This window comes from Primulina huaijiensis, unplaced genomic scaffold (genome assembly GCF_012295235.1).
Source record: "Primulina huaijiensis isolate GDHJ02 unplaced genomic scaffold, ASM1229523v2 scaffold32015, whole genome shotgun sequence".
Lineage (NCBI taxonomy): Eukaryota > Viridiplantae > Streptophyta > Magnoliopsida > Lamiales > Gesneriaceae > Primulina > Primulina huaijiensis.
The window spans coordinates 277,870-305,570 of record NW_027357518.1 but is presented as its reverse complement, the minus strand read 5'-3'; the positions used below and the strand labels follow the sequence as shown (position 1 = coordinate 305,570).

The 27,701-nt window shown below is 37.5% G+C and overlaps 2 protein-coding genes and 1 long non-coding RNA gene across 3 annotated transcripts; 1 reads left to right on the top strand and 2 right to left on the bottom strand.

The window, feature by feature from the left end:
- Positions 1-154: 154 nt before the first annotated feature.
- On the bottom strand, positions 155-2,106 carry LOC140968028 (uncharacterized). The gene is made up of 2 exons (XR_012173682.1): positions 1,815-2,106; positions 155-425 (listed from the first exon to the last, which is right to left on the bottom strand). It is a non-coding gene; the product is annotated as an uncharacterized lncRNA (long non-coding RNA).
- A 1,696-nt stretch (positions 2,107-3,802) lies between these two features.
- Positions 3,803-7,979, bottom strand: LOC140968016 (uncharacterized). The gene is made up of 7 exons (XM_073428851.1): positions 6,701-7,979; positions 6,532-6,597; positions 5,489-5,633; positions 5,146-5,364; positions 4,704-4,893; positions 4,425-4,620; positions 3,803-4,040 (listed from the first exon to the last, which is right to left on the bottom strand). The coding sequence occupies exons 1-7, from the start codon at positions 7,855-7,857 to the stop codon at positions 3,926-3,928; spliced, it is 2,088 nt and encodes a 695-aa protein (XP_073284952.1). The 5' UTR covers positions 7,858-7,979; the 3' UTR covers positions 3,803-3,925.
- A 903-nt stretch (positions 7,980-8,882) lies between these two features.
- On the top strand, positions 8,883-21,227 carry LOC140967985 (uncharacterized). Its single transcript, XM_073428813.1, has 7 exons — positions 8,883-9,231; positions 10,337-10,579; positions 10,754-14,581; positions 17,202-19,539; positions 20,042-20,102; positions 20,229-20,449; positions 20,915-21,227. Exons 2-7 carry the CDS (start codon positions 10,489-10,491, stop codon positions 20,967-20,969), a joined length of 6,594 nt encoding a protein of 2,197 aa, XP_073284914.1. The 5' UTR covers positions 8,883-9,231; positions 10,337-10,488; the 3' UTR covers positions 20,970-21,227.
- The last annotated feature ends 6,474 nt before the right edge of the window (positions 21,228-27,701 follow it).

Genomic DNA, 27,701 nt, shown 5'->3' with positions numbered 1-27,701 from the left:
TTTGAATATAATAGTGTAATGGTATGAGACAGAATGGCATTAAATAATTTTCAAGAAAAAAGTGATGAGGGCAGACACATTGAATGTGCTCTAGCTAGTTGTTGGCTAGATAATATCGAAAACACATTCGATAGGCTTTACCAAGTTTCCGACAGTTCAATCGAGCCATAGGATGAATCAAAACCACAAAAGGTAACATTGCATCATCAATAATGGGACATTCATAAAGTTTCTGAGGTTCATCGTGATTCATATTTCATCACTAGTCTATCGATCTCAGATTCACGAAAAATAAAATTGAAAAACGAAAAGCTCTGACAAACCAGTTCAGACAACCAATGAAGCACCAGAAGCGTGGATGAGATATGTTAGAACCAATGCCAGCAGCATGAGGAAACAAGCAATGCCCTGATCAACCGTCGTCCCTGCTCGAATGTGCCGCAAAAATTAGTAGATCATACATAACCAGGCAAATCTTTGTCAAAAAGTTCATGACTTTTAAGTTCAACTAATGTGGTAATATGCGACACTTGACGAACTTCTAGTCAATGCAATTGAAAGTGTTGCACTGATTTTAGATGTGAGATCATGCCCAAACTGAAGTTGCTGCATGTTATGGTTCTACGATACAAATAAGAGAGGCAGAATAGCTTTGTTTAGTTAAAGAGAGGAAGTCAAAGTTACAGGTCCAAAACAGTTAACAATAAGCCTTGAAGTATTTATATTCCATTGTAAGCAAAATAGAAAACTTTAAGTTTAGAGATACAGAGTCCAAAAACTAAGCAACAAATAGAGTGACTTAATGGCTAAGCCAGCAGAGTTACGAAGAGGGGGACGAAACAAAAAAGTGAAAAGAATTAGGAGGGGGAGACTATTTTTCTGTATATGTAATTTATAAAATTATATAAGCCTATGGGAAAATTTAAAGGCAACGGCTTCCCTTTGCCAGCCCATCTTTGGTACAGCATACGAGATAAAAGCATAACCAAGGCGTTCAATGTGTTGATAGAACAAGTGAACATCGTACATAAAAAACTCAAGGTCTTAAACTCTTAATAATCTGCAGGATAGATCAAGAAACCAGAGAGTCCATCAGGGAAGATATCCCGAGCCCTTTGAGTCGGAATTTGATAACAAAATATGAATTTCCATATGTTCCTAAAACAGTTTACACTGTCAAATATTCACAGAAAACTGTACCAAATAATATCATATTTACAAGCATATCCTCCTAACGAGTTTTTTAAAATTTCCTTACATTGTCCTCGTGATAAAGTGAAATGTTGAGCATTACAGATTATTAGCTATGGTTACAAATCTGTCTCAAGACCATAGTTATGTTTGTTTATCCACCGAATCATATCATTATGTTTGTGTAACACAATCCCTACAAAGAATTCCCATATGTTCTTTCGATTTTTAGAAAAACAAAAGGCGCAAGACAAGATTATTAATATCCAACTTACATATAAATAATCAATGTGGATTCCAGAGTATTAAATTCAGCAAAATGCCTCTTTATTCAATAATATTTATCAAATTCTCCTTTTCTTTATTGAGAAAAAAACCAAATAATAGTGATGCATTCAAGGTCTTAATTGCGCTCCAACCCTTTCAGTTTGAAGATCAAATAAGCAGGAAACAAGCAACGGAGTCACAAAACCGTGCAGCATTTCTCAAATAACATCATATTAAAACAAGAAAACCCAACAAGATGCAAAATTTAAAGAAAATTATTCCCACAGGATAACGTTCAAGAACACCATTTCCAAGATCGTGCCCAAAAATAAAAATTGGACGAAAAGGAAACCCACCATCACTTGTTGGAGAAGGAGCAGGGGCCAAATGCTGCTGGCCCTGAACAGCAGGCAAAAAGAATGCGAAAACAAAAGAAAAAATCGCAAACACGCCGAATGAAACTTTGCAATTCATCGCCATTTTCTTTTCTGTTAAGCTCTTTCAGAGAAAATTTCTTCCAATTTCCAAATGAACGGCTGGCTCCTACGCAGAGAGAGAGAGAAAAAAATGAGCCAGCAAATTGCAAAATCCTGGATGCTTTATACAGAAGATGCCAAGATTTGAGTGGCGGGTAGTGTTGTGGGGAAAGGACATTCAAAAACCATGTTTATGTTTGCAGATTTTAATGATGTATATTTATTTATTTTGTTGTTCCAAAGTGTTTCTGTTTCTTCAGAGTTTATATTTTGCACAAAAATTTTTGCAATATAATCTAATAAATCAATTTTGTGTGACAAATCTTTTAATCAGGTCATTTATTAAAATGTATTATTTTTTATGCCAGAAATATTATTATTTATTGTAAATATGAACAAGTTCATGTCAGATAAAATTTACACACTATGACGTGCTTATAATTTCAAAATTTCATACAATTTAAGATTCTAACTTATGATATTTCTCTATTCAAAAAAAAAAAACTTATGATATTTCTTAAAAATTAAATTTTAGATTCTTATGTATATGTAACTATGTATAATATGCGTCGTCACAACTTTTTTACGACGAATAATAGAATGTATGGGTTTTGACGTAAATATGTGATATAACATATATAGAGATTGTTTTTATTTTTTTCTCAAAATTTTTTAAAAGATTTTGTTATTTAAAATAAAATATGTGTCTTGAGAAATAATATCACAAGAAGTAATTGACTTTCTTGAGATTAATCTGAAAATCAAATGATCCTAAAAATTAATATGCATGAAACTATGTTGACCTCGTGATATCCTCGAAGACAACCAGGAGAACCGGTGGTTTGTTAAGATTGGTGGGGTCTACCACGTGTAATCCACCAGCACCACATTCCAACTATGGTCCTATCAAATTATTATCGGTAAAACAATTCATTATATTTTAAATTATTTCTTATATAAAATTTAAAATTAACAATTAATCATACTAAGATGAATTTTGAATAGTTAACAGTGAAATTATATTAAGATGAAATTTGAATAGTTAACAGTGAGATTGGAGATAACATAATTCATATATAGATTATATAAACAAATGAATGTACTTCAAATTTAAAAAAAAAAAAAAAAACTAATTTTTTCAACCCCCTTCCTTTACATAGGCGGATTCACATCTCTATTCATGTGATATATAAAAAATATATATTACTGCTAAGTATATTTGCTTATAATAACTTGGAAAAATATGTTCATTCCTAAAACACAAATAAGGACACGAGAATTGTTTTATAATAGAGTTAATTATATATATCTCTCGTGAGAGTTTAGACAAAAACTTGTGTGAAACGATCTCACGAGTCTTATTTTATGAGACAGATCTCTTATTTGGGTCATCCATAAAAAAATATTACTTTTTATGTTAAGAGTATTACTTTTTATTGTGAATATTGATAGGGTTGACCCGTCTCACAGATAAAGATTCGTAAGACCGTCAGACCTACTCTGAGGTTTACCTAACAACAAAAAAACTCAACAAACTTTGAAAATTATATGTCTCTTTAGGTTTGCATCAAATTTACATTCATATTTATTAACTTTAAAAATTACATATATATATTTATTGTTTTTTATATGATAATCAATTATAATTTCTTGTCCATAATATTAAATAATATGGAGATTTAAAAAATAATTTGAAGAAAAAAGTACAAAAAAATGAATATAAAAATAAAATTAAACCAAAACCAAAACTTTTATTTTGGTTGTAATGTTAAAACTTAAAATATTATATTTTACTCAATATATTTTAAAACCAAAATCGATAAAAACAAACAAAAATATATTTATAATTTGATTTTTTAATTTTATGTTAACTCTTCATTTAAATATATTAAAATGGAAGTGATACGAGGCGAATGCGCAGATACGAGGAATCAACCTTCATAGACAGAAAAAATCAAACACATACATTCTTTTCACCACTTGTTGCCAAATCAATCATCATCAGAAACAGTCTTTTGCTTCTTCCATTTGTATGCTGCTTCCAAAATCTTGAGATTTGTTGTCTGTGTTTCTTCAGGGAAAAGGTAGTCGATATACTCTTCATAACTGAAAGTGATAATAGCATTAGCGTCGATAGCCAGCAAAAAGAAAATTCAATCAGCTGGGTAAGGTCAGCGAGAAACAAATATTTTGTGGTGATGGAACCAAATTCGAACGCCTCTTAAACTTGTCAACTCTAGAATTAAGAAAAATTGGTCGCTTGTTAATTTTTTAAAACAAGTACAGCAAGTTGCAACAACGTTTAACGTAGATAACAATTCTAAAACATATGATGATTCGGTAGAAACCAACCAAGAGGTAGTAGAAAATTGAGGGGTAGAAAATTTGCCAAAGCAGAGGTAGAAAGTGGCAGAGACGAATGAATATGTACAGCATGCAGAACGCAACAAAATGGAGAAGAAAATGAAAGAGAGAAGGCCAATCGCATACCCTCCCGGACCATCCTCGGTTTCTATATGCCTCCTCTTTTTGAGTTTCTTTGGAAGCTTGACACGGACCAAATCAACATTGCCAAGCTCACCAAAACTGCTTTCCATGTTCAACCACTCCTCCAAAAGCATCGCCCTTTCCTCTTTCAATTCAGGAGCAGAAGTTCTAAAATAGCCAAGGGCTCTTTCAAAAACAGCTGATGAGCAAAAGAAAAATGTGAGCTTTAGTTTCACACGTATCAATGAAACACACAAGTAGCAGAAAATGTAATATTATTACCTCGAGCATGCTGAAGGCATTTTCTCTTTTGTTCATCATCATCTGAGTTCTGCAAGTCCTCCATAGCAGATGCCTCAAACTTAGCATAACTAATCCACACCTTCAAGTGTTTCGTGCGGTTCAAAAGCCTCTCATAAAGGGCTCTAGTTCTTTCATATTCAGACTCTGATATTTCAAAGTCAATGTATGCCTATCGATGAATAAATAAAAGAACGACACCCTAAGAAATGAATATTTCAAATAGATTATAATAAAGCTACAGATTAAGAGACAAAAATGAGGCCATATCTTGGACATAAAACAGGTAACGCTGTAGTAGGGAGAATGTAGAAGCAAGTTTATTCCAATAAATATTTAGTGCAACAAATTTGAAGTCATTCAGCAAAATGAATTGAAGAACAAAAAACGAACAGTCGGTAATGTGACTTAATTATCCAAGTACCTTCCACAACACTTCTGGCATATCTAGTGCAGGCTGGTCAATTGCGAGCTCAAAAAGAGCTCTAGCTCGTTCAGTTTCAGCCAAGGACCTTTCCAACTCAGCAAACTTGCTCCAGGCATAACAATTCTCAGGTGACCATTCCAAATACTTCTCATACAATTTTCGACAACGTTCAATGTTACCAAGTTGCAGCTCCATTTCAATGTACTTCTTAAATATCTGTTTATTAAATAGAGATATTTAGAGTACAAACCAAGGGAGAACCACTAATAAAATAATCTCAGTGGCCCGAAACAATAAAAAGAGATTGTATATCGCAGTAAACAAACCAGTTCCATCATACCTTATCTTTGGGAGCCCTACCAATAGCTGACCCCAAGATTCGACGTGCCCGATCAATATCTAACTGACGTATTTCAAACTGTGCGGCCATTAACCAAATCTTTGCAAACGAAAATTTGTCGTGAGGAATCATCTTGAGACACAAGCTGTTTCATTTCAGTGTCAATCAGGCACGTGTTTGATGGATAATCATTCCACATGAGTACAATATCAAGTATGCAAGGGAAAATTTCAAAAGCAAGCATGGAATGTGAGCATAAAATCTTTGTTCCAATACCTCTCAATTAAATTTTGAGCTGCCAAAGTTGACTTACAAAGTCTAAAATAATTATTGAACTTAGAGTCTTTGAAACTACTTTCACATTAACTTTCATCAGGCAAAGCAATTTCCTAGCCACATCCTCCACCCATACACAACGAACAGAGAAAAGAATAGGAAATTCTTCACGTTTGAGCATAGTTCTGTAGTTTTGAGAGACTGGGGAACTTTTATGTTTTTTCGTAAAGTTTAATGAGTTCCACAATTCTCGGGAATAAGCAACCCCGAATAGGAAATTATTGACCTTTGAGCCTAGTGCCATAATTTTGAGAGTCGGGAACTTTCGATTCTTTTGCTGAGTTCCACAATTCTCAGGAATGAGTGACTTCCTCGATGCGCACAGTTAAATAAGTAAAATCCTGGGCTCAAACTCAACTATGCCATCAGAAACAAATTGTGCATTGCATCAAGTGAATGAACGTCATCTAGATGCAACAACAGCAAAGGAATTATAGATTATTTGGCCATGTTATCATTCTAACATCAAGATGCATAGTTTCATTTTTCATTTTTCACTTTTCACCTAATATGAGACTTTCCACATTCAATAATCCAAACACAAAATCCTAATATCCTAAATTGTGGTTAGAAAAATTCTTCACAACACAAGGTAGAAACCATCTATAATTCACGTAGAAAATTTACAGATAAGATATAAATATAATGACAGCGGAACCAATAAACCACATTAGAACCATCTTAAAAGACCAAATTTGTTAACTGACTTGTACACGTCTCTGGTTCGATCCACATTCTGGGCATCAAGCTCTTCGTATAATACATAATTAATCCTACACAAAACAAATGCAACCAGTCAGCCTAGTTGATTTTAACATCCAACAATAACTCTGAGCTGAAGCCTTTAAACAAAAACAATTCAGAAACAAGCCTTACCACAAGTAGATGTATCTTTGCCAATACCGCTTCTCTTGTGCAGGTGGAATGTTTGCAATGGCCCTCTCATATACGTCCTCAATCCCGTTTTTATCTCCGACACTCTCTTCCAACCTTATATAATCAAACCAAGCGTCATAATTAAGTGGGTTTTTCCGAACCTCGTCCTCATACTGAAATCTCCTCTTGCCGACAATGGCATCCTCAATTCCTTCCCTATCACCATACTGCTTCTCAAAAGCCACAAATTTTTTGTAAAGCTCCTCCGCTCGACCCTTAGGGATATGGTCCAAGGCATACTTATATATACACCTTGCTCTCTCAGTTTCTTTACACTTCTCCTCGAATTCTGCAAACGCCACAAACAACTCCTCCGCCTCCTCATCATCGGCCAACTTATCCACAGCCCTCTCGTAACAATTCCTAGAGCGAGAAACATCCCCACTTTTCATTTCGAACTTTGCGAAACGTATCCAAGAACTTACTTTCGGATGACATTTAACAAACCTTTCGAATATCGTTCTTGCCCTGTCGGCCTCATTATATCTCAACTCAAACTTAATGTACGAGAGCCAGCCCTGTTGATCAGGCATCCACTCCATCCACCGCTCAAAAATCTGCCTTGCACCAGCCACATTGCCTAGCATCTCCTCCATGTGAATATACTTGTACCACAACTGATCCACTCTAGGCAACAACAAAGTAGCACGATCCCAAACATTCCTCGCATGATTTATAAACTTATTCTTCATCTCGAAATCAGCATACTTCAACCACAATGTATGATCCCTGTAATCCACCTCCAGCGCCCGTTCCCAAACGGACCTAGCGCGAGTGAAATCCTTCTGGGACTCTTCCCACTTTGCATATTTCACCCACACGCTTTTGTTCCACCGAACTCTTCGGATAAGGTCCTCGAATTCCTTGCGTTTGCGGAGGCGGTAATCGCCTAGCTCGGCGGTGTCGGTAATTTTCTGCTTGGGTGGGCGTATTTCTGCTTCCTGTCTCTCACGGGATTCTCGGAGGATCTGCTCCGCCGTGATTTGGATAGGCGCAGGAGTCTTGTTCTTGACTCTGGTTGGTCGAGGCAACTTAACCTCCGTATCTCTGCGGGTTAGGAAACCCAAATTCGGGTCCGCATCCTTCTTGCTGGCCATCGTTGAAGAAGGTAGGATTGCAAACGGAGCCTGGATTGGGGGTTTTATTTTTTAATGAATGAAAGGGTTTTGGCTGTGAAATTGTGAATCGAGTGGAAACCCACATTCGCTCGTAGCGATTAATCATTAATAAATTACATAAATAACACTGGTTTTGAAAATTAAACAAGGGACCCACCCGGATTTCAAACCTCGGACACTTCTTTTGATGATTTTTTTTTTTAAAAAAAATTCCAATTTATTAATTAATTAATTTATTAAAATATATCAAACATCAAAATCCCCGTATTTAACTTGCATAAATTTGGATTGATGTATGTAGTTAACAAAATTTAAATTTTTAAAATTTCTAACAATATTTATGTGGACTCTTACATTTCCATTAAAACATATGTATTTATGTCTCTTGTAATAGATTTTTTGGATATATTTATTTGGGCAAAAATTTGTGTGAGACGGTCTCATGAGTCGTATTTGTGAGACGGATATCTTATTTGGATCATTTATGAAAAAGTATTACTTTTTATGCTAAGAGTATTACTTTTTGTTGTGAATTATGGGTGTGAGACGGTCTCACATGAGACTCACTCATTTATTTGAGTAGGTATCTTGTGAGACGGTTTCACGAATATTTATCTGTGAGACGGGTCAACCCTACTGATATTCACAATAAAAAGTAATACTCTTACCATAAAAAGTAATATTTTTTTATGGATGACTCAAATAAGATATCTGTCTCACAAAATATAATATGTGAGATCGTCTTACACAAATTTTTGCTATATTTATATATGTGACATGATATATAAGTATATTTTTTATAATATAAATAATAACAAACAAAGTCACGATGAATAATAAAGTGATCAATAATTGCGTCATAATTTTGCCAGAGTGGGATTACCTGTATGCATGAAAGTCACACAAATTTACAAGACCACTCCAAAGATTCCATCCCCTTAAATAAAACAAAATAAAATGAAAAATTGGTCCGGGGGTCGCTGTGTAAGCCAGACAAAACCACTTTTTATTTACGCCTTTTATTTTGAATATTCTTCGATTTTCATAGCATATTTTGGAAAACAATAAAATCTCCTAGCAGTCTGAGTTCACACACACCACACTTGGCTCTCTCTCTCTCTCTCTCTCTCAATCATTTGTGCAAGTTTGGCGTTGGAGGACTGAATTTTTCCAGCTTTGATCCTCACCTGATTGATTGGTTGGCCGCCGATGTTTAATTGATTTCTCAATTTCGGTTCTCGCTCTTTAGCTTGTTGCTCGTTGGATTGATTATTTCTCTTTTGATGATATCCAGTCATGATATTTGGGATGGAGACTTGAATTCTGCACTCTGACTTTGGCGGGATTTACGAGGTTTGTTTGCTGAATTTGATCAACTTTTGTTTCTGCTGTTTATTAGCTTGTTTCCTACGCTGATGTTTAGAAATGATGTACAAATTAGCTTTAGTTGTACTCTGGTTTGATTTTGTTGATGCCATCCAATCACGATCTCTCAACTCAAGATTATAATTGTCATCAGTGATTGTAATTGAGAAACTCTGTCCATTGCAAAAACCACACCCTGTTTTCTTAATTTCGACGAGATTTTCGTGTTTACTACTAGATTTGTCATTATGTTTTGTCTCTGTTATTGATATCCTAACTATTGATATTTCTATTGTTATTAAAGAGCAACTTACTTAGCTGGTCCTTTTTTGACTGGGGACAAACATATCATTTCAAAATTTTCAAGTATCGATCCATCTGACTTTTTGGGTGTCAAATTTGGCTATTTCCGGGATTTATGTAAAAATAGAGTCATTTTTTTAAAATGGAAAAAAACTTATTTGCTTCGCATTCTTTTTTTTTTTTTTTTTAAATCTTTTTTCCCGTAGAAAGTATCGTCCATCCAGCAATTTTTTTTAAATTGTGTGTTGGCTTTGTCTATAAAAATGGTGGGCCCGATCTGTCGTATACCTAAATTACATTACATAGCATGTTGATTCTGTCGCGACACATATTTTCCAGCCCCACCAAAGCGAGTCGAGAACAAGGTTCACCCTCCGGCTTCTATATCATTCGCTTGATGCGGGGTGAAGGTTACATAATTCGTTTTATTATTTTTTGTGATGGGCATTAAAATTCCTGTCCGACCTTTGAGGCTTTGACTATCTGGGTTTCATTTTTTTTCTTTGCCAGCACATACTGCCTATTGTCAACGGATAACTAAAACTAAACACCTAAATTACCGCAATTTATATGAATAGTTTCTTGGCCGTGGTCTGATCCTTTTCTCCTTGGCAAAATCATGAATGCATGACTGGGGAGGGATGGTATATTTTTTCTTTGATCTTTTGAGAGCCATTCCATTACTACTCTTGGCCCTTGGGCAAAATTGCTACCTATATGATTATGCCTTTCAAATCCTTCATACAATGCATCAGTGCGTCAAATAAGTGGTATATTTTCCCCATTTTAGATTTCCACTGATCGTGTTCTTTGCGCGGGTAGCGCGGACCCAACCAAATATCGTCAGTCATTTTTCTTGGGCTCGAGGTTCCTTCTTTCCAAGATGAAGGATTGTCTTGTGATTCAGTAGCTAGACCATTTGCAGATAAACAAAAAGAAGAAATGCCTAGGCGTCGCTGGCGGGAGTCATTTAAATCCTTCTTTGGGAGTCTTGATACTGAAAAGGATGAGGAGCTTAAAGAAAGCAAATCAGGTAATAGTTTTTAGCTATAATTTTCTCGTATAGATCAGACTACAAGGAAAGTTGAATGCATAATGCCATGTTTCAAGAATTACAGTTGTTTCCAACTTTATATTTACTCCATTCATATACAAAGCTAAAGATTAAGTGCAGCTCAAATGTTTAAAAAATGCCTCATGACTGCAGAAATTGACAGCAAAGTGCAGAAGATTTTTAAGCTTCTCCAAGGTGATGATAGTGCTCAGAGCGAACCACTTACTTATTTGATTGAGGATTTCAACAAGAACTACCAGTCTCTTTATGCTCGTTATCTTCATCTTACTGATGAGTTGAGAAAGAAAGCACAGAGCAAACATGGGAAGGACAGTTCCTCACCCAGCTCAGATTCCTCAGACTCGGATGATTCACCACGGAAAAAGAGCATAAAAAATGGTGAAGTTGAGAATAAATTTGAGAAAGATCCTGCTAGCGTCGATCAAGAAATGGCACTTTCTGAGGTTGCTGACTTGAAGAGAAAGCTGGCAGTCACTACTGATGAAAAGGAGGCATTTTCTCTGGAATACCAAAGGGCTTTGAGCAAAACGGAAGAAGCACAGAAGATTGTAACAGATTTAAATGCTGAGGCTGAAAAATGGAATAATGAGAAATCCAGTCTTTTGACTGAAAAGGCCGATCTCAATAAAGAACTCGAGAGTGCTCAGAAACTAATAGCTGAACTGAACCATAAACTTGAAGAGATGAAGAACACCAGAGAAAGCTTACTCGCTGAGAAAGATGCTGCTGTAAAAAATGTTGAAGAAGAGAAGCGAGAGGCTGAAAACTTGAGAATCTCTCATGGTCAGTTACAAACTGAGAAAAACGTGCTACATGTAGAACTAGAGGGCGTGAAGGGGGAATTATCTGCCTTAAAAGAGAAGTTAGAATCAGCAGAAAATGAAGTCGCTGGGCTAAGTGAGGCGCATGAGGCTTCCAAAGAGAAGAATACAACTCTTTCCTCAAAGATTTTACAACTTGAGGATGAAGTAAAACAGGCTGAAATTAGAATTGAAGCTATTTCCTCTGAATCAAGGCAATGGAGTGAAAAATGGAATGGTGAGAAATCTAGTCTGTTGAGCGAGAAGTCTGATCTCAACATGGAACTGGAGAGTGTCCAAAAGCTACTAGCTGAACTGAACCAGAAATTGGATGAGACTAATAGAGAGAAAGATAGCTTAATTGTCGAGAAAGATACCGCCATCATCAACATTGAAGAACATAGGAGAACAGCAGATGAATTGAGGACCATTCACGGTCAGTTAGGACAAGAGAAAGACACCTTACATCTGGAACTGGAAGTGATGAAGGGGGACTTCTCTACTTTAAAGGAGGAACTGGAATCAGCAAAAAATGAAATTGCTAGCCTAAGTCAGGCGCTCAAGGCTGCCGACGGGAAGAACGCAGCACTTTCCTCAAAGATTTTTCAGCTTGAGGATGAGATCAGACAGGCAGAAAACAAAATTCAGGATACTGTATCTGAATCAAACCAGTTAATTGAAAAATTGGCTGTGAAAGAAAGGGAGCTTTCAAATCACCTAGAGACTCATGGAACTTACAAAGAGGAAACATCAACTCGCCTGAGGAATTTGGAGCAGGAACTCGATCTGTCACATTCTGAGAAAAGAGAAACGGAGAAACAGAAAGGTGATGAACTTTCTGCATTTGTGAAAAAGCTTGAGAATCAAGAGAGGGAATCATCAGATCAAATTAATGATCTAACCACGCAGGTCAACAATATTAAAGCCGAGATGGAATCTTTAAAGATTCATAAAGGCAAGCTTGAAGATCAGATAGTGCATGAAGGTATGGAAGCTGCAGCCCGAGTAAAGGAATTGACAGATCAAGTCGATGCTAAGAAGATGGAACTGGAGTCTCTGCTCTATCAAAAAATGGAATCAGAGACACAACTGGAGAAAAGACTACAAGAAGTTTCTGAGTTCTTAATTCAGATTGAAAATCTGAAACAAGAGTTGGATAACAAAAACTTGGAGCTGAAGGTGAACATAGACAAAAAGGAGACTCTTTCTTTACAGGTCGAGCATCTGGATCTTGAACTCAACACCACACGCAACCTTAAAACTGAATTGGAGGAACAGCTAAAACTCAAAAGTCAGGAATTTTCAGAATCCCAAATCCAGATAAAGACCTTGAATGAAGAATTGGAGAACAGTGCTGTGGAGCAACAGAAAATAAAAGAAGAGAGAGAGAATCTTGTTTTGGAGGTGAAGGGAAAAGGTGAGAACCTCAGTCAGTTGCAAGAGGAAAAGTTAAATCTGGAAGCTAAAAATGTAGAGATGGAGAGGGCATTTACTGAAAAGGAAACTGAACTCTCCACTTTGCAGAAAAAATCTGAAGATGAAGAGAATGAAGCATCTGCTCGAATATTGGCATTGACTGCAGAAGTAAACAGTCTTCAAGAGCAATTGACGTCTTTAACTGATCAGAAAAGTGACAGAGATCTTATTCTTGAGAAAAAGAGTGGCGAAATATCAGAATTCATAATTCAGATAGAAAAGCTGAAAGAGGGATTATCAAGCAAAACAGCAGATGGAGAAAGAATAAAGGAAGAGAAGGAAAGTCTAGCAGCACACCTAAATGAATTACAACAGGAGCTAGAGGCACTTCGTCACCAAAAAAGCGAACTTGAAGATCAAATAAGTAGCCGAATTGATGAAGGAAACCAGTTGAGGGAGGAGAAGGGAGTACTCGAGAACAAGATTTCTGAATTGGAAAAGAATGTAGTTGACAAAGGAGATGAGATAATTGCTACACGGAAAAAGCTGGAGGATGCGCATAATGAAGCATCAACCCAGATTGGTGCCTTGACCGAACAAGTCAACTCCTTACAGCAGCAGCTAGAATCACTGCATTCTGAGAAAAGCCAATTGGAAATGCAAATGGACAGAGCTAAGCAAGAGTATTCGGAAGGTTTGACTCATGCTGAAAATCATAATTCTGAATTGGTGAACAAGATCTTTGCACATGAGAGAACTCTGCAAGAAAAGGAAGACTCATTCATCAAGATGGGTGTTGATCAGCAACAACTGCTAGTGCAGCTCCGAAGTCACGAGGGGAATCTCAAATCATCGGAGCAAAAGATTATAGAGATAACAGAACAGTTCCAGGAAGAAATTGATGCAAAAAATAACGAAATTACTCGACTGGAAGACACTATAGAAGATCTGAAGAGAGATCTGGAGATGAAAGTAGATGAAATCAATACATTGGTAGAGAATGTACGAAATATTGAAGTTAAGCAGCGGTTAACGAGCCAGAAGCTCCGTATCACCGAACAGTTGTTCAGTGAGAATGAGCAGAGCCATTCGAGCAAAGAACAAAAGTTTCATGAAGAACAAAAATTATTTGAAGAAAAAGTAGCTAAACTGGCAGGGATAATTTCTGTTTATCAAGAAGCTCAAGCAAAAACTGCAACAGGGATTTCAGAGAAGGTAAATGGCACGTTGACCGGTATTGATACATTCAGTGTCAAGTTTGAGGAGGACTATGGCCACTTAGAGACACGGATTTATGAAATCGTGAGTGAGCTTAATGTTACAAGAAACTGGATCAAAGAAACTAATATCCAGAAAAATCAGCTAAGAACGGAAATTGCAAGTTTAGTTAAGCAGATAAAAGATGAGGAAGAACAAGAGTTGGTGTTGAAAGGAAAGATTGCTGAATTAGAGGCAAAATTGCAAAAAGATGAAGAGGAAAAAAATAGTTTGATTCAAACCTTGGAACACCATGAAGAAAAAACTGTAGAGCTCAAGAAAATAATATCAGAAAGGGATGGAATGATGGGAGAGTTGCAAAGAAAAGTAAACGAAAAGGACGAGGAGATCTCAAGCTTGATTGAGGAGAAAAGAGAGGTCATAAGACAGTTGTGTGTATGGATTGATCACCATCGGAATCGCTATGATGATCTCAAAGGCATGATCATGAAAACAAGAGGAGGCTCAAGGAGGCAAACCATTACTTAACTCTAAGTGCACATCAACTCTCTTCTGGTATGAATGGTTTCGACATCTATTTCTGAATTTGATTAGTATCTGTATTTATTTCGGCGAGGGGCTAGTCCTTTTTAATTCTAGACAGTTGTTTAGAAAAAGATTATAATCTTCACTTAAAGTATAGGAAAATTTTCCAGTTTGCTCGATTGTGTAATCATATCTATTCAAATCCCGGAGTGCTGCAGCTATTGCTATGTCGTTTTATAGAAAATGTAGTGTGTGGATTTTTACTTTTGGAATGGGAAACTCAGTGTAAAATGTGTTAATATGCCCACTTTAGATTTCCATTCAAAAGCTTTGTTTATTTGTTTTGATGGTCCTCTTTACTTTGAAATCGTGATACACGTGAGAAAAACCTTTGGCATATGATACATGAATTATTTTATACGTGTAGAAATGTTGTACTGCCTTAGCTTGTCTAAAAATTTTGATGCAAGACTACTACGAGTATTTCCCATTCATTTCAAATACTGTATCTGTCCTCAAATGACGTTCGCAAGATTGGAGAGAGAAGAACAAGTTCCAATTAAAAGAAGAAATGGGAAATTTAAAGTTTATAAAAAAATGGGAAATTTGAAGTTTATAACAAAATGTCAAAATGTGCGTGGAATATAATTTCTTCGATTCAGATATATGACGAGCAGTCGCAGTGGTCAACGTGCTAATATCTATAACATGGTCCCCACTCCTAATACTCTTGAAGGGGTCTACGTGGGCTGTCGCCTTTCCAATTTTTAAATATTATTTTTTTATATATATAAAACAAATAAATATTACTATTGGTTTATATTCATCTTTGCCGACACATTTGCTAATATAATAATAATAATTATTTATTTAGTTTTTATCGTTTTTAAAAATATTGTATCATTATATTATATATTCTAATCCAAAAAGATGTTATTTTAATGTTTTGAATTAACTTTATTCATAATCTGATAAACAATCCTCGTAACAAAATTAATCACGTATTTTATCTTATCAAAACAATTTTCGAATTATTACCTAAAATTTATCTTATAACTTAAAATAAAATTAAATAAGCCCAGAATCTTTCTTTTATTTGTAATTATTATTATTGGTCAACATAGTCAAATTAAAATTTAACCTTAAATATAGTGTGACGATAATATCCTTGTGCTAAGATCTCATCAATCAACGTAATAGTAAAGATATAATGAATAGAAAAGCAAATTAAAATGGAAAGTCCCAAACTCAATTTATTTTTCAAAGAAACCTGATGGAGCTTTTTGGTAATTTGGGAAAAAAAAAAAGAAGGAATCTTGACAGTGGCTAACGGCTTGTGTCAACAAAGTTTGCATTTTCCTTTTGCTTTTCTTTTAAATATTAATATTTAAATTTTTTTTAAAAAAGTACAAATAAATATGATCAAGCTTCTGCAATTAGTGACGAAAAACGACGTCGTAATAACGACTCCGTCGCCGAAGAAAGCAACCGAAGATAGAAAATTCGTCACAGAAAAGTAAAGAAATGTCGGGAATCGAGTCACCACCATATTCCTTTCCCTCCAAATCCCAGCTTCTCCTTTTCTTGGGAACCCAAAATCTCAGCTTTGAATTAAAGTAAAAAAGACAATAAAATAATTTTCCGTTTTTAGTCTCATTCGATATAGGCACGAATCAGCGATAGCCAAGAAAAACAAAAAAGAAACAGAGTACTGTGTTGTTTGTTTGTTTGTGCTTGGACTCCATTTTGCTGTTCATCGAAGGCCCTGTAATTTTAGAAGCAAAAGTCAAGCAATTCCTACTCTTCTTACACAGTTGTATCCTCACGTCTTGAATACGACAGCTCACTTGTTTGCATTTGTTTCATTTGAAACGTTCTGAAAATTCCCTTTTGAGTATTATTATTTTATTTTTGTGGTTAGCTGGGGCATCGTATTAATGATATTTCGGTGTGTTGGGCTTCAAGATTTATGTTGACTTTGGGAGATTATTTATTGAAGTTTCTTGTTTTGATTAATTCTTGACGACCTGTTCAATTTAGACCGTAGAATATTCAATCAATATTTAAATATTTGGCGAAGTAAATGGGGCTGGAAGATAGCAAGGTTGCGGAACCCGCAAAGGTACGTTTGGTTCGCTGCCCCAAGTGTGAAAACCTCCTTCCAGAACTCCCGGATTTCCCTCTGTATCAATGTGGTGGCTGTGGTGCTGTTCTCAAAGGTACAATTCGCACTCTGTCTTATTCTGCGTGCAAAGTTTACTAGAAAGGCTACTCTATATATGTGGAACTCTTAGTTTGGTCCCTTGGCTAGTTTTGTTTTTGTTCATTAGTATAGATTTTCAAGATTATCAATCATTACTGATGAGAAAATGCCCTTATTTGAAATCTTTTTTCTCCTAAGATAATGCAAAGGTAGCAATTATGTTAATTTTTGGGGGTGCAGATTGTGAATTTTGATCTATGGTTATCTTTTTAAAATTAGAATGTTGATATATCAGCTGCGGGATATTTATTTCTTCCATTGATTAGGACGAGGGGCATGTTAGAACTTGTAAATTTTCTTCTTCAATTTTTGGGCGTCTGTGAATGTAATTTTTTGATTGTTTGATGTTGTTCTACAGCCAAAAAGAAGGGGATTCTAGAAGACAGATTGTCTGAGAAGACTGATGATTTAAAGGGGCCAAGAATCTCCGAGGAAAGTAGTACAGTTCATATTTCTGAGGTTGAAATGGAAAAACAAAATGGAACCAAGCTTGGTACGGCAGAGACGATTCGTAACGAAAAACTGTCTTCCGATGGTAGTTCCACTCTACGGGTTGAAAATGGAGAAGCAAAATCTAATGCTGAGTTAAGTAGGCGAGGGAGAGAAAGGATGGTAATAATGGAAAGCAAGAGTGGTGATAATGGGTCATTTGGTTCAGGTCTGGTTCGTGACATAAATCAGGGAAGAGACCATGATTTGAATGCCAATGGTTTGGAATATACTAATTTTAATGGTCAACATGCAGTTAAAGAATTGTCTCCAATGGAATCATTAAGGGCAAGGCCATTACCTATGGAGGAACCGGATGTGGTAGCCTCTATAGGTCCTGTCAGAGGTGTTGCGGCACAAGTGAGGTTTAATCATTATCTTTACCATGGTGAGGGGCCATCGAGTCATGGAAAGAACTCTTATTATGACTATGGTGAGGGGACTAGATATCAGGATCCAGATATTTATGGGCGAGCTAGAGTTAAAAGTTTGGAGAACGACCGAGCCGAGCTCCTAAGGAAACTTGATGAGTTGAAGGATCAAATTAGTCGGTCTTGTGATGTGGCAGACAGACACAAGGAAATGATTGTTCCTGAGCGGAGGATGGTTTCTCCAACTCTATCCGATCATTATGGTAGATATCGTGATACTTATGTTCAAGAAGGCTTGACTAGTTCACACGGCATAGACAAGAAGCCACTTTCTCCGTATGATTTAGAATCTCCATATTTAGGTCATATGGCTGGATATAATCCTTACACAGATAGATATGGTTCAAGTGGTCCGGAATCATATCCTCAAAGAGGGTCCCCCCACAAATTTTTGGCACGTGGTGACACTTATCGTCAAGAAATGCTTAGGGGGCGGACTCTCCAATCAGATTCTCAATACATGCATCTGCCATATAATGAGCAGTTTCCTGGTTACAATGCGAATGCCAATCACGATCAAATCATGTTACACTCACATGAAAACTTTTTCCACCAGCCTGCGTGCTCGTGTGTGCATTGTCATAATAAGAACTTGCATTTACCTCCTAAGGTTGATCACTTGGGTGTTCGTAACCAAAGGTCTCAAAATGAACCTCCTAATCTGAATTTTCATGGCTCTATAAACTCTACTCCACAGGGACTGCAGGGTTATAATTTTGGAGGCTCTGGACTGCATCAGTTGAATTCTCGGCAGTCTTTACATATGAATTCAAGTGACATTGATTCAGAAAATATTCGTTCCAATTACCATCATCCCAGAAAGATGGCGGTAAGTCATAGAAGCGGAGGGGTGTATCGTCCAATTGCAGGTGGTGCACCGTTTATTACGTGCTGCAATTGCTTTGAGTTACTGAAACTGCCCAGAAAATGCATTTCTTCTGCAAAAATGCAACACAAAATGAAATGTGGGGCTTGTTCTTCGATAATATCATTTGAGGTTGGGAATAATGGATGTATTGGATCAGTTTCTGTGCACGATGACCAAGTTCCAAATGAGATTGTCAAAGGCTCTAGTGGCACAGTGGAAGAAAACGTGATATATTGGCCTGGTGATACAAATAGTGCGGATTTGAACTGTGACTCAAATGATTATGATGATTTGCAAGCCAAGTTTTCTCCAATAGACAGGAAATCTGATTCTGGTAAATCTGAGAAGCAGCAGGATCCTCTTTTTTCAACTTTAGGTCACCTCAAGAACGAGCAAAGCGCAGAAGATATCTCATCAAGGAAACATGATTCCTCGTATACGGAGTCACCTTTAAAAGAAATCAAGTCCTCCCTAAATCCTGAATTGCCCTCTAAAGAATGCCCCAATCATTTTCCTGATACTGAAGTCATCGGGCGATCTGATAATGGAAACAGAAGCAAGCGATCTGAGCCTGAGAAAATTGGCTTTGGTGGGACTAATTTTCGGCAAAATTCTGCGATAGAAGCAATAGTGGCAACTGAGATGGATGTGTCCTTAAACGAATATTCTAACAGCTGTGTTTCTCAGGATTTGGTGGAAACAAGTAAAGAAGATCACCCTAAGGTCAACAAAGGGGGTGAATCTTTCTTTGCAGGTCTCATAAAAAAGAGTTTCAGAGACCTCACAAAAAATAACCAAAGTATACAAGATGGTGGATCTCTCGTCTTTGTTAACGGGCATGTAATACCGGATCGTGTGGTCAAGAAGGCTGAAAATTTGGCTGGACCAATCCAACCTGGAGAATACTGGTAAATACACCTCGAATTAGATTTCATTTATTTCAGTGCATTATTGTGTGTCCGTCTATGATTCATTAACATATTGTTCATTAAATGTATCTTCATTATAGCATGTCATCTTGCTGTATTTTCCATTTAGGGCATAACGAAATTTGGAAGATTAAAATAGAAAAAAGAGGTTTGGTCCGTGGCTTAGACAGGACATTGAGGAAACATTTTTGACACTAGTAAGAGAACATGAGCTTTGAGAAGTCTGAGAAATAAAATAAAATTGAAGCATTTTCATGCAATTGATATAAGGTGTCAAACAGTCGTGTTCATGTAGAAGTGTTGGGTGAAGAATGTGTTTTGCTGAAACTGTATGACACGACGACTTAACCACAGCATTCATAATCCCATTTGAATATATTCACCTTGTCTTTCTCATAAAGTATCTTGAGAAGCATGGCTGCTATTATTTTCATTTCGACAAAAAACATAATGAAGATTTTGCTCCCTTTCGTTAAACCAGGTACGACAAATGTGCGGGCTTTTGGGGTGTGATGGGCCACCCATGTCTTGGCATTGTCATGGTGAGTTCAACGAGTATCTGAAGCCTAAGATCTTCAATCCTTAAACGGGCTTAAAGTTTTTGAATTATCACTATACTTCCATATTGAAGCATAAATTCCTGATTAAGTTAGATTGATGTTATGCAGCCAAATATTGAAGAATTTAACTATCCGATGCCAAAAAATTGTGCTGCTGGAAATACTGGAGTTTTTGTCAACGGGCGGGAGCTTCACCAGAAAGATTTAGATTTGCTTACTAGCAGAGGTCTTCCCATCACACGACCACGGTCTTATAACATTGAGATATCAGGGAAGGTGATCGATGAGCGCACAGGAGAGGAACTAGATCTTGGCAAACTCGCCCCGACGTAAGAATTGCGACTTCTTTCTCAAAATCCCTACTATATATGTTTGATCGAAAATTTTTCCATGCAAACACTGGCATAGGCACCTCCAAGTTTATGAATCCCTTGTCTTTTGCCTCTTATTCACAATCCTTTGGTGGTTGACATAATCTTATCACGGAAGCATGGAGAAGTTACTTGGGAAAAACCCCTGATGAGGGGATTAATTTGTCTTGGGTAGCTTAAGCCTTCCGCTCACCCAACTATCAGCCCCCAGATACTATTTGTTAAGATTATCTTTCAACCACCCTCCGATCAGGAATTGCTTCACTCTTTCCCCATATTCTGGCCTGAATTTTCTTAATCGGGAATAGCTCTACTGATTTGAACGATCATTTTCACTTGTCAATAACCATTATTTGCCATTGCCTTTATCATCCATCAGGTCAAAATTTACACACACAATAACAATTCTTGATATTTTGACAGGGTCGAGAGGGCCAAGCACGGATTCGGTATGAAAGTTCCAAGACATCTTGGTTAACTGCTGCGTTAGATGTAAGGCTTCTCAGAATGTTCCAGTTGTCTACATGATGCAGCTGTTTGTCATAGTTAGATTACCTCAAGAATTTCACCTATGTTATATGTTATAAGTTGCATATGTGATATATTATCCACTTTTGCATCGTAGAATTTTTGTACGTTTTTATTGCAATCCGAGATATGAAAGCAAACGCTGTATTTGATTTGATTTATGCAAATAGAGTCTTGATTCCAATTATTGGACTCGGTATTCATTGTATACAAGTGAACTCTTGAAAGTAAATGCTGTATTTAAAAGTGTTTTTTTTTTAAAAGAAGCATTGTTTTAAATAAAAATTCCACATCACACACCTGACCAAGAGTGGGCAATTGGATCGGGTTGTTCGGGTCTAACCGGACCGAACCCCATCGGTAGCATTAATTGGATAGTTCGTTTATTTAATTGTGTTTTGGTGTAACTAATAAAAATGAAGTTGGGTTTCAGATTGAATTTTTCAACGTTCGTCTTAAATTTGAAACGAGGTAATCGGTACTCCCAACACAGACCCATACCCGATTATGTCGGGCTGTTTCCTATGTCCTCTTTTCTGTTTAAGTAAGAGGCAGGGAATATGAGTCCAGCAATGTCCAAGGCTGTGGAGGCACCCATCGAAGATCCTTATGCAATGTCCAAGGATGTTGATCGTCGGTTGGCCCGGGCCAACACATCAACTGCCTCTGTCTTTCCATTATCAAAAACCCATTTATTTATTGAGATCCAGAGACTCCACGATATCATAGCCGAACTCCCAAGATCATCGCCAACACGTTAAATCCGTAAAGGAATTAACATGGAAACTTGAAAGTAAAGGCAAAAGAGCTGAGAGATGCCACACAGATTTTGAAAACTTACAAAGCCATAGAGAGTCAAGTGATGTCGTGCACCATGCACTTGGTTGTAGAGGATCCCACCTGCTAATGCTTCTGGAAGATAGAAGAACGGTCTTCTGTTTTATTGTTACAACAGATTGGAGCTTATCTCACTTTTATTCATTTATTTTTTTCTTATCAATTGTATATAAATACTCTTGTATTGTTTCATGATGATATACTGAACACAAGATTTCTCACAATAGATTTCTCTAAATTATCATCTTCTTCATTTCCTAACTTGGTATCAGAGCAACATGGCGGAAGCCACTTCGAATCTATGTTCACCAATTCCTCCACAAACCCGATAACAATAAACCCAGCAAATCAGATTAATTCTGTCAAGCTTAGTGATGAGAATTTTCTTCTCTGGAATCTCCAAATTTTGGCTGGCATTCGTGGTCTGGGTCTTGAGCCTTTCATTGATGAATCGTCCTTCGCTCCACCCAAAATCGTTCTCAGCAACGATCATATGGAAGGACTGAATCCAGAATATGTCTCATGGCATAGACATGATCAACTTCTTTTTTCCTTCCTGTTAGCCTCCATGACTGAAGGAGTACAAGGCCAGATGGTTGGCTGCCACACATTAGCTCAAATCTGGAAAAGGATTTCTACTCTTTTTGCTACTCGATCCAAAGCTCGTATAATGCAATACAAGCTTCAATTGCAGACTTTAAAGAAAGGTAATCTCAGTATGAAGGATTACCTTAGCGAGATGAAGGGTATTGTGGATACTTTGGCATCATGTGGCCATTTAATTTCTGAAGACGATCAAATCCTTTATATCCTTGGTGGAGTAGGGATGGAATACGACTCTGTTGTGGTGCATGTGACATCTCGTATTGAAGCATTGTCATCCTCCGAAGTAGGAGCTCTACTACTCTCACATGAAGGCCGCATTAAATCATACACGGTCAATGCTGAAGGAACTCTTCCTACAGTCAATTATACCACTGCATCTCAATCAAAGAATCACAACTACTCGCAGGGACAGTCCAATTATCGAAGAGGTCGTGGTTATGGTCGATCTCATCGCGGAGGCAGAAAGGGTTGGTTCGGGAACACCAACAATCGTCCTACATGCCAAATATGTGGCTACACTGGTCATGTAGATGAGAAATGTTACCACAGGTTTGACAAAGAATTTGTCGCTGCTTACAAGGAACATCGGACTGCTCCTACCCATGCCCAACATGCTCGTCATGTGCCTGATCAAAATCCTACAGCTGCTACTGCCATGACACGATCTGAGATAGTCCCCGATGAATGGTGGTTTCCAGACTCTGGTGCTTCGCATCATGTCACCAATGATCTCTCAAATTTATCCTTTGGATCTGAGTATAGCGGTGGAGGTAAAATTCATATGGGAGATGGAACAGGTTTGCCTATCACTCACATTGGAAATTCTCAATTTTATTCTCCTTTATCATCCCGTGTTCTTCATTTAAAACGACTCCTTCGAGTCCCTCTTATCACCAAAAATTTACTTAGTGTTAGTAAATTTGCCACAGACAATGGTGTTTTCTTTGAATTTCACCCCACTTTTTGTGCTGTGAAGGATCGCACAACAGGGAAACTCCTCCTCAAGGGCACGTTGCATGAGGGACTCTATCGATTCTCCCTCGGACAATCTGCTCCTCTCTCATCCGTTGCACCAGCTTGTCTCATAGCCCAACCTCTTTCAGCTCATTCCTCTTCCAATCAAGTGCTCCAGGATCCTCCCACATTGGCATCATCCATACTCAACCACTGGCACAATAGATTAGGACACCCAAACTTAGCTACTGTAAGGACAATTTTACACTACTGTAATGTTTCCCTTTCAAGGAATGACAATTTCAGTTTTTGCTCCTCATGTGAACTTGGCAAAAGTCATCGTTTAGTGTTTGATTCCTCTAATAAAAACTATACCAAACCATTACAATTAATTTACTCCGACGTATGGTGACCGGCTCACACTATGTCCACCAATGGTTATCGCTACTATCTTAGCTTTGTCGATGCCTATAGTAGATTTACGTGGATTTTTTTTCTCAAAACCAAATCTGAGGTATTCCGAATTTTTCTTCAATTCAAAACTCAAGTGGAACTCCAATTTGACACCAAAATCAAGGCCATACAAACTGATTGGGGAGGAGAATTTAGACCTCTTGTTTCTTTCTTTTAACATTTGGCATTGTTCATCGTCGTACTTGTCCTCACACTTCCGAACAAAATGGAGTCGTTGAGAGAAAACACCGACATATTGTTGACATGGGTCTATCACTTCTTGCACATGCTCACATGCCTCTCAGATTCTGGGATGATGCCTTCGCCACTGCTGTTTATCTCATAAATCGTCTTCCCACCACGGCCACACAAGGGGCAGTCCCACTTACCACTCTCACCAATACTGCTCCTAATTACTCACTTCTCCGAGTATTCGGGTGTCGTTGTTTTCCATATCTTCGTCCATACCACTCTCATAAACTTGAGTTCAGATCTCAATCTTGCACGTTTTTGGGATATAGCCCTCATCATAAAGGATATAAGTGTTTAAGTGATGATGGTCGCATTTACGTCTCCCGGCATGTCAAATTTGATGAACTGTCATTTCCTTTTGCACACTCTTCATCTGCCCCCACTGTTCCTGTTAATTCCTCTCCTCCTTCTCTACTTCTTCCTTCCATTCCACAATCCACACTACCATATATTTCTCCACCTTCTACAGAACCTTCCCCACAACATCTTGAATCCTCGGCATCCCCTGATCCTACTTCTTCTGCACCTCTTGATTCTTCTTCCTCTCCTTCTGTTGTTCCTAGGCCACCTGAACCATCTCCTGTGAATGTCCATCCAATGCTTACTCGGTCTAAAGATGGTATTTATAAACCGAAGGTGTATGCTACTCAGCTTCTCAAAGTTCATGAACCCCTGTCTCTCAATGAAGCTCTCTCTCATTCTGAATGGCGCCAAGCTATGCGATCTGAATATGATGCCTTGATTCAAAATCAGACATGGTCTTTGGTTCCTGCCCCTGAGGATGCTTCCATTATTGGCTGTAAGTGGGTTTTTAAAGTTAAAACTCTTGCTGACGGTTCTGTGGCTCTATATAAAGCCCGCCTTGTAGCTAAAGGCTATTCTCAAACAGCTGGACTTGATTACAGTGAAACGTTTAGCCCTGTCATTAAGCCAACAACAATTCGGGTTGTTCTTACTATTGCTTTATGCAAAAGATGGTCCTTACAAAAATTAGACGTCAACAATGCCTTTCTTAATGGGCATCTTCAAGAAACAATTTTTATGCAGCAACCTCCTGGATTTGAGCGCTCTCAATCTGGATTGCCGTTTGTGTGTCGTCTCAATAAAGCCATATATGGCCTCAAACAAGCACCACGTGCTTGGTTTGACAAACTCAAATATGTTCTTCAGTCCATGGGTTTTGTTCAATCCAAGGCGGATGCATCTTTGTTTATTCGATATACATCATCTTACATAATTTATGTGCTTGTCTATGTTGATGACATTATTATAACAGGAAGCGATCCATCACGAATCCAGGACCTTATTTTCCAGTTGCATGCCAAATTCTCTTTAAAGCACTTGGGTGATCTTTCATTTTTTTTGGGCATTGAGGTCTCTCGACCAACAAAGGATATCTTGTTTATGTCTCAAACTAAGTACATTCATGACCTTCTTGCTCGAACCAAGATGGATAATGCCAAGCCTCTTCCGACTCCAATGGTGTCTGGTCTAAAACTATCTTCCCAAGAAGGGGACCTCTTTGATAATGTCACACTCTATCGGAGTACAGTGGGTGCTCTACAATATTTGACTATTACACGTCCAGATATTGCTTATAGTGTGAATAAGGTGTGCCAATTTATGCAAGCCCGTCTTCATCTACATTGGAACGCAGTCAAGCTAATTCTTCGTTATTTAAATGGCACGATGAACTTCGGACTTCAACTTACTGCTTCTACACATCTATCCCTTTCTGGTTATTGTGATGCAGATTGGGCCAATGATCCAGATGATCGTCGCTCTACCTCGGGTTTTTGTTGGTTTCTAGGAAACTCTCCTATCACTTGGTGCTCTAAGAAACAGCCAGTTGTCTCTCGCTCCAGTACAGAGGCTGAATACCGCAGCTTAGCAAATGCCACTTCAGAATTAATGTGGCTCAAATCCTTGCTCACTGAGTTGCACATCCCACTGCCCAAATCTCCAATTTTATGGTGCGATAATCTTAGCACTATATCCTTAAGTGCAAACCCGGTGCTTCACTCCAAATCTAAGCACATTGAACTCGATCTATATTTTGTACGAGAAAAGGTTCTCTCAAAAACTCTAAGTGTTCAACATGTGCCCTCGATTGATCAAACCGCTGACATTCTAACTAAACCGTTATCCTCGGTTGCTTTTCTTCGGTTAAGATTCAAGCTCCGCATTGTTTTAAATCCCCTGCTGAGCTTGCGGGGGAAGTCAAGTGATGTCATGCACCATGCACTTGGTTGTAGAGGATCCCACCTGCTAATGCTTCTGGAAGATAGAAGAACGGTCTTCTGTTTTATTGTTACAACAGATTGGAGCTTATCTCACTTTTATTCATTTATTTTATTCTTATCAATTGTATCTAAATACTCTTGTATTGTTTCATGATTTGATATACAGAACACAAGATTTCCCAATTTCTCTAAATTATCGTCTTCTTCATTTCCTAACTTAGAGCATGGAAGATATCCTCGGGCGATTGATGACATCTTTGGCATAAAACTGGAATTTGAACAACCAATATATGTTTTTGGTTTAAATATGATGGTGATAAAGTCACTCACCATCATATTAGCAAACTGAACAGGAGGGACAATGATTGGTTTGAAAAAACGAGGTCGCTGTAGCCATGGATCCTGGAATACCCGAACCTGCTGCCCTGAAGCAATTCGCCGACGAAGACCTTTGGTTAATAGTTCTCGGCTCCATAAAATACTCCGCCATAAACATGATGGGTTATTACCAACCCCAGCCAGATGGAAATTTGATGAGGTGGATTACTTGGTTATAAGAACTCGCGCTGAAAGAGTATTTGGATGATTTATGATCCTCCATCCCTGTTTAGCAAGTAGCGCTTGATTGAATGCCGAAAGATCGCCGTTAGTATCACCCCACCAAAACCTTGCAATGAAAGATTGAAGAGATTTGCATGGTAGGATTCTAGTGAGGCGATCTTCCAATTGTTATCTCTTTGGAGAAGTAACTGATGGATATTGATATTGAGTATCATTATGTTATACAGACACCATTTACCCAAATAGAATCAGTGTTCTAGCAATGAGTAATAAGAATATGGATCAAGAGATTTGTATGCACAAAAGATCGATTGCAACAAAAACTATCAAGGATAATCTCGAGAAACATATCAAATTATTTACCATCAATGCATAATCGAAAGTTACATGTCACCTCCATTGTTACGATTAGCTGGAGGTGTGTATCTACTCCTTAGGATGATGAGGTAAATTTGGTATTATCCCTTATAATTCTCATGAAGACTTGTTCAAGGCTTATATTAGTTATCTAATCTTTGCAGCTTTATCTTAGGTATTTGTGGAACTGATTTTGTTTATCTGTTAAATGTCATGGTTTATTGGTTCCTGATTGGTAATCAAAGAGCATTTGTATTTTGATGCTCCGATCTTTGATTCAATCCACATTTAAAATGTTGCCTTAGATGATAGATATTATAGTGCCTTTTTTCCCTTCAGTTTCTAGATACGAACACTTGAACTAGCAACTTTAGAAGCTTGTTCTTCCCGGTGAACGACAAAAAGTGTAAAAAGAACTA

Excerpts from the sequence above, each read along its gene's own strand:
- LOC140967985 (XM_073428813.1), top strand. The coding sequence starts at position 10,489 with ATGCCTAGGCGTCGCTGGCGGGAGTCATTTAAATCCTTCTTTGGGAGT. Across the intron at positions 20,103-20,228 it reads CATGTCTTGGCATTGTCATG|CCAAATATTGAAGAATTTAA; the intron begins GTGAGTTCAACG and ends GATGTTATGCAG. Across the intron at positions 20,450-20,914 it reads CTTGGCAAACTCGCCCCGAC|GGTCGAGAGGGCCAAGCACG; the intron begins GTAAGAATTGCG and ends ATATTTTGACAG.
- LOC140968016 (XM_073428851.1), bottom strand. The coding sequence starts at position 7,857 with ATGGCCAGCAAGAAGGATGCGGACCCGAATTTGGGTTTCCTAACCCGC. Across the intron at positions 6,598-6,700 it reads CAAAGATACATCTACTTGTG|GATTAATTATGTATTATACG; the intron begins GTAAGGCTTGTT and ends TGTTTTGTGTAG. Across the intron at positions 4,621-4,703 it reads ATGCCTTCAGCATGCTCGAG|CTGTTTTTGAAAGAGCCCTT; the intron begins GTAATAATATTA and ends TTTGCTCATCAG.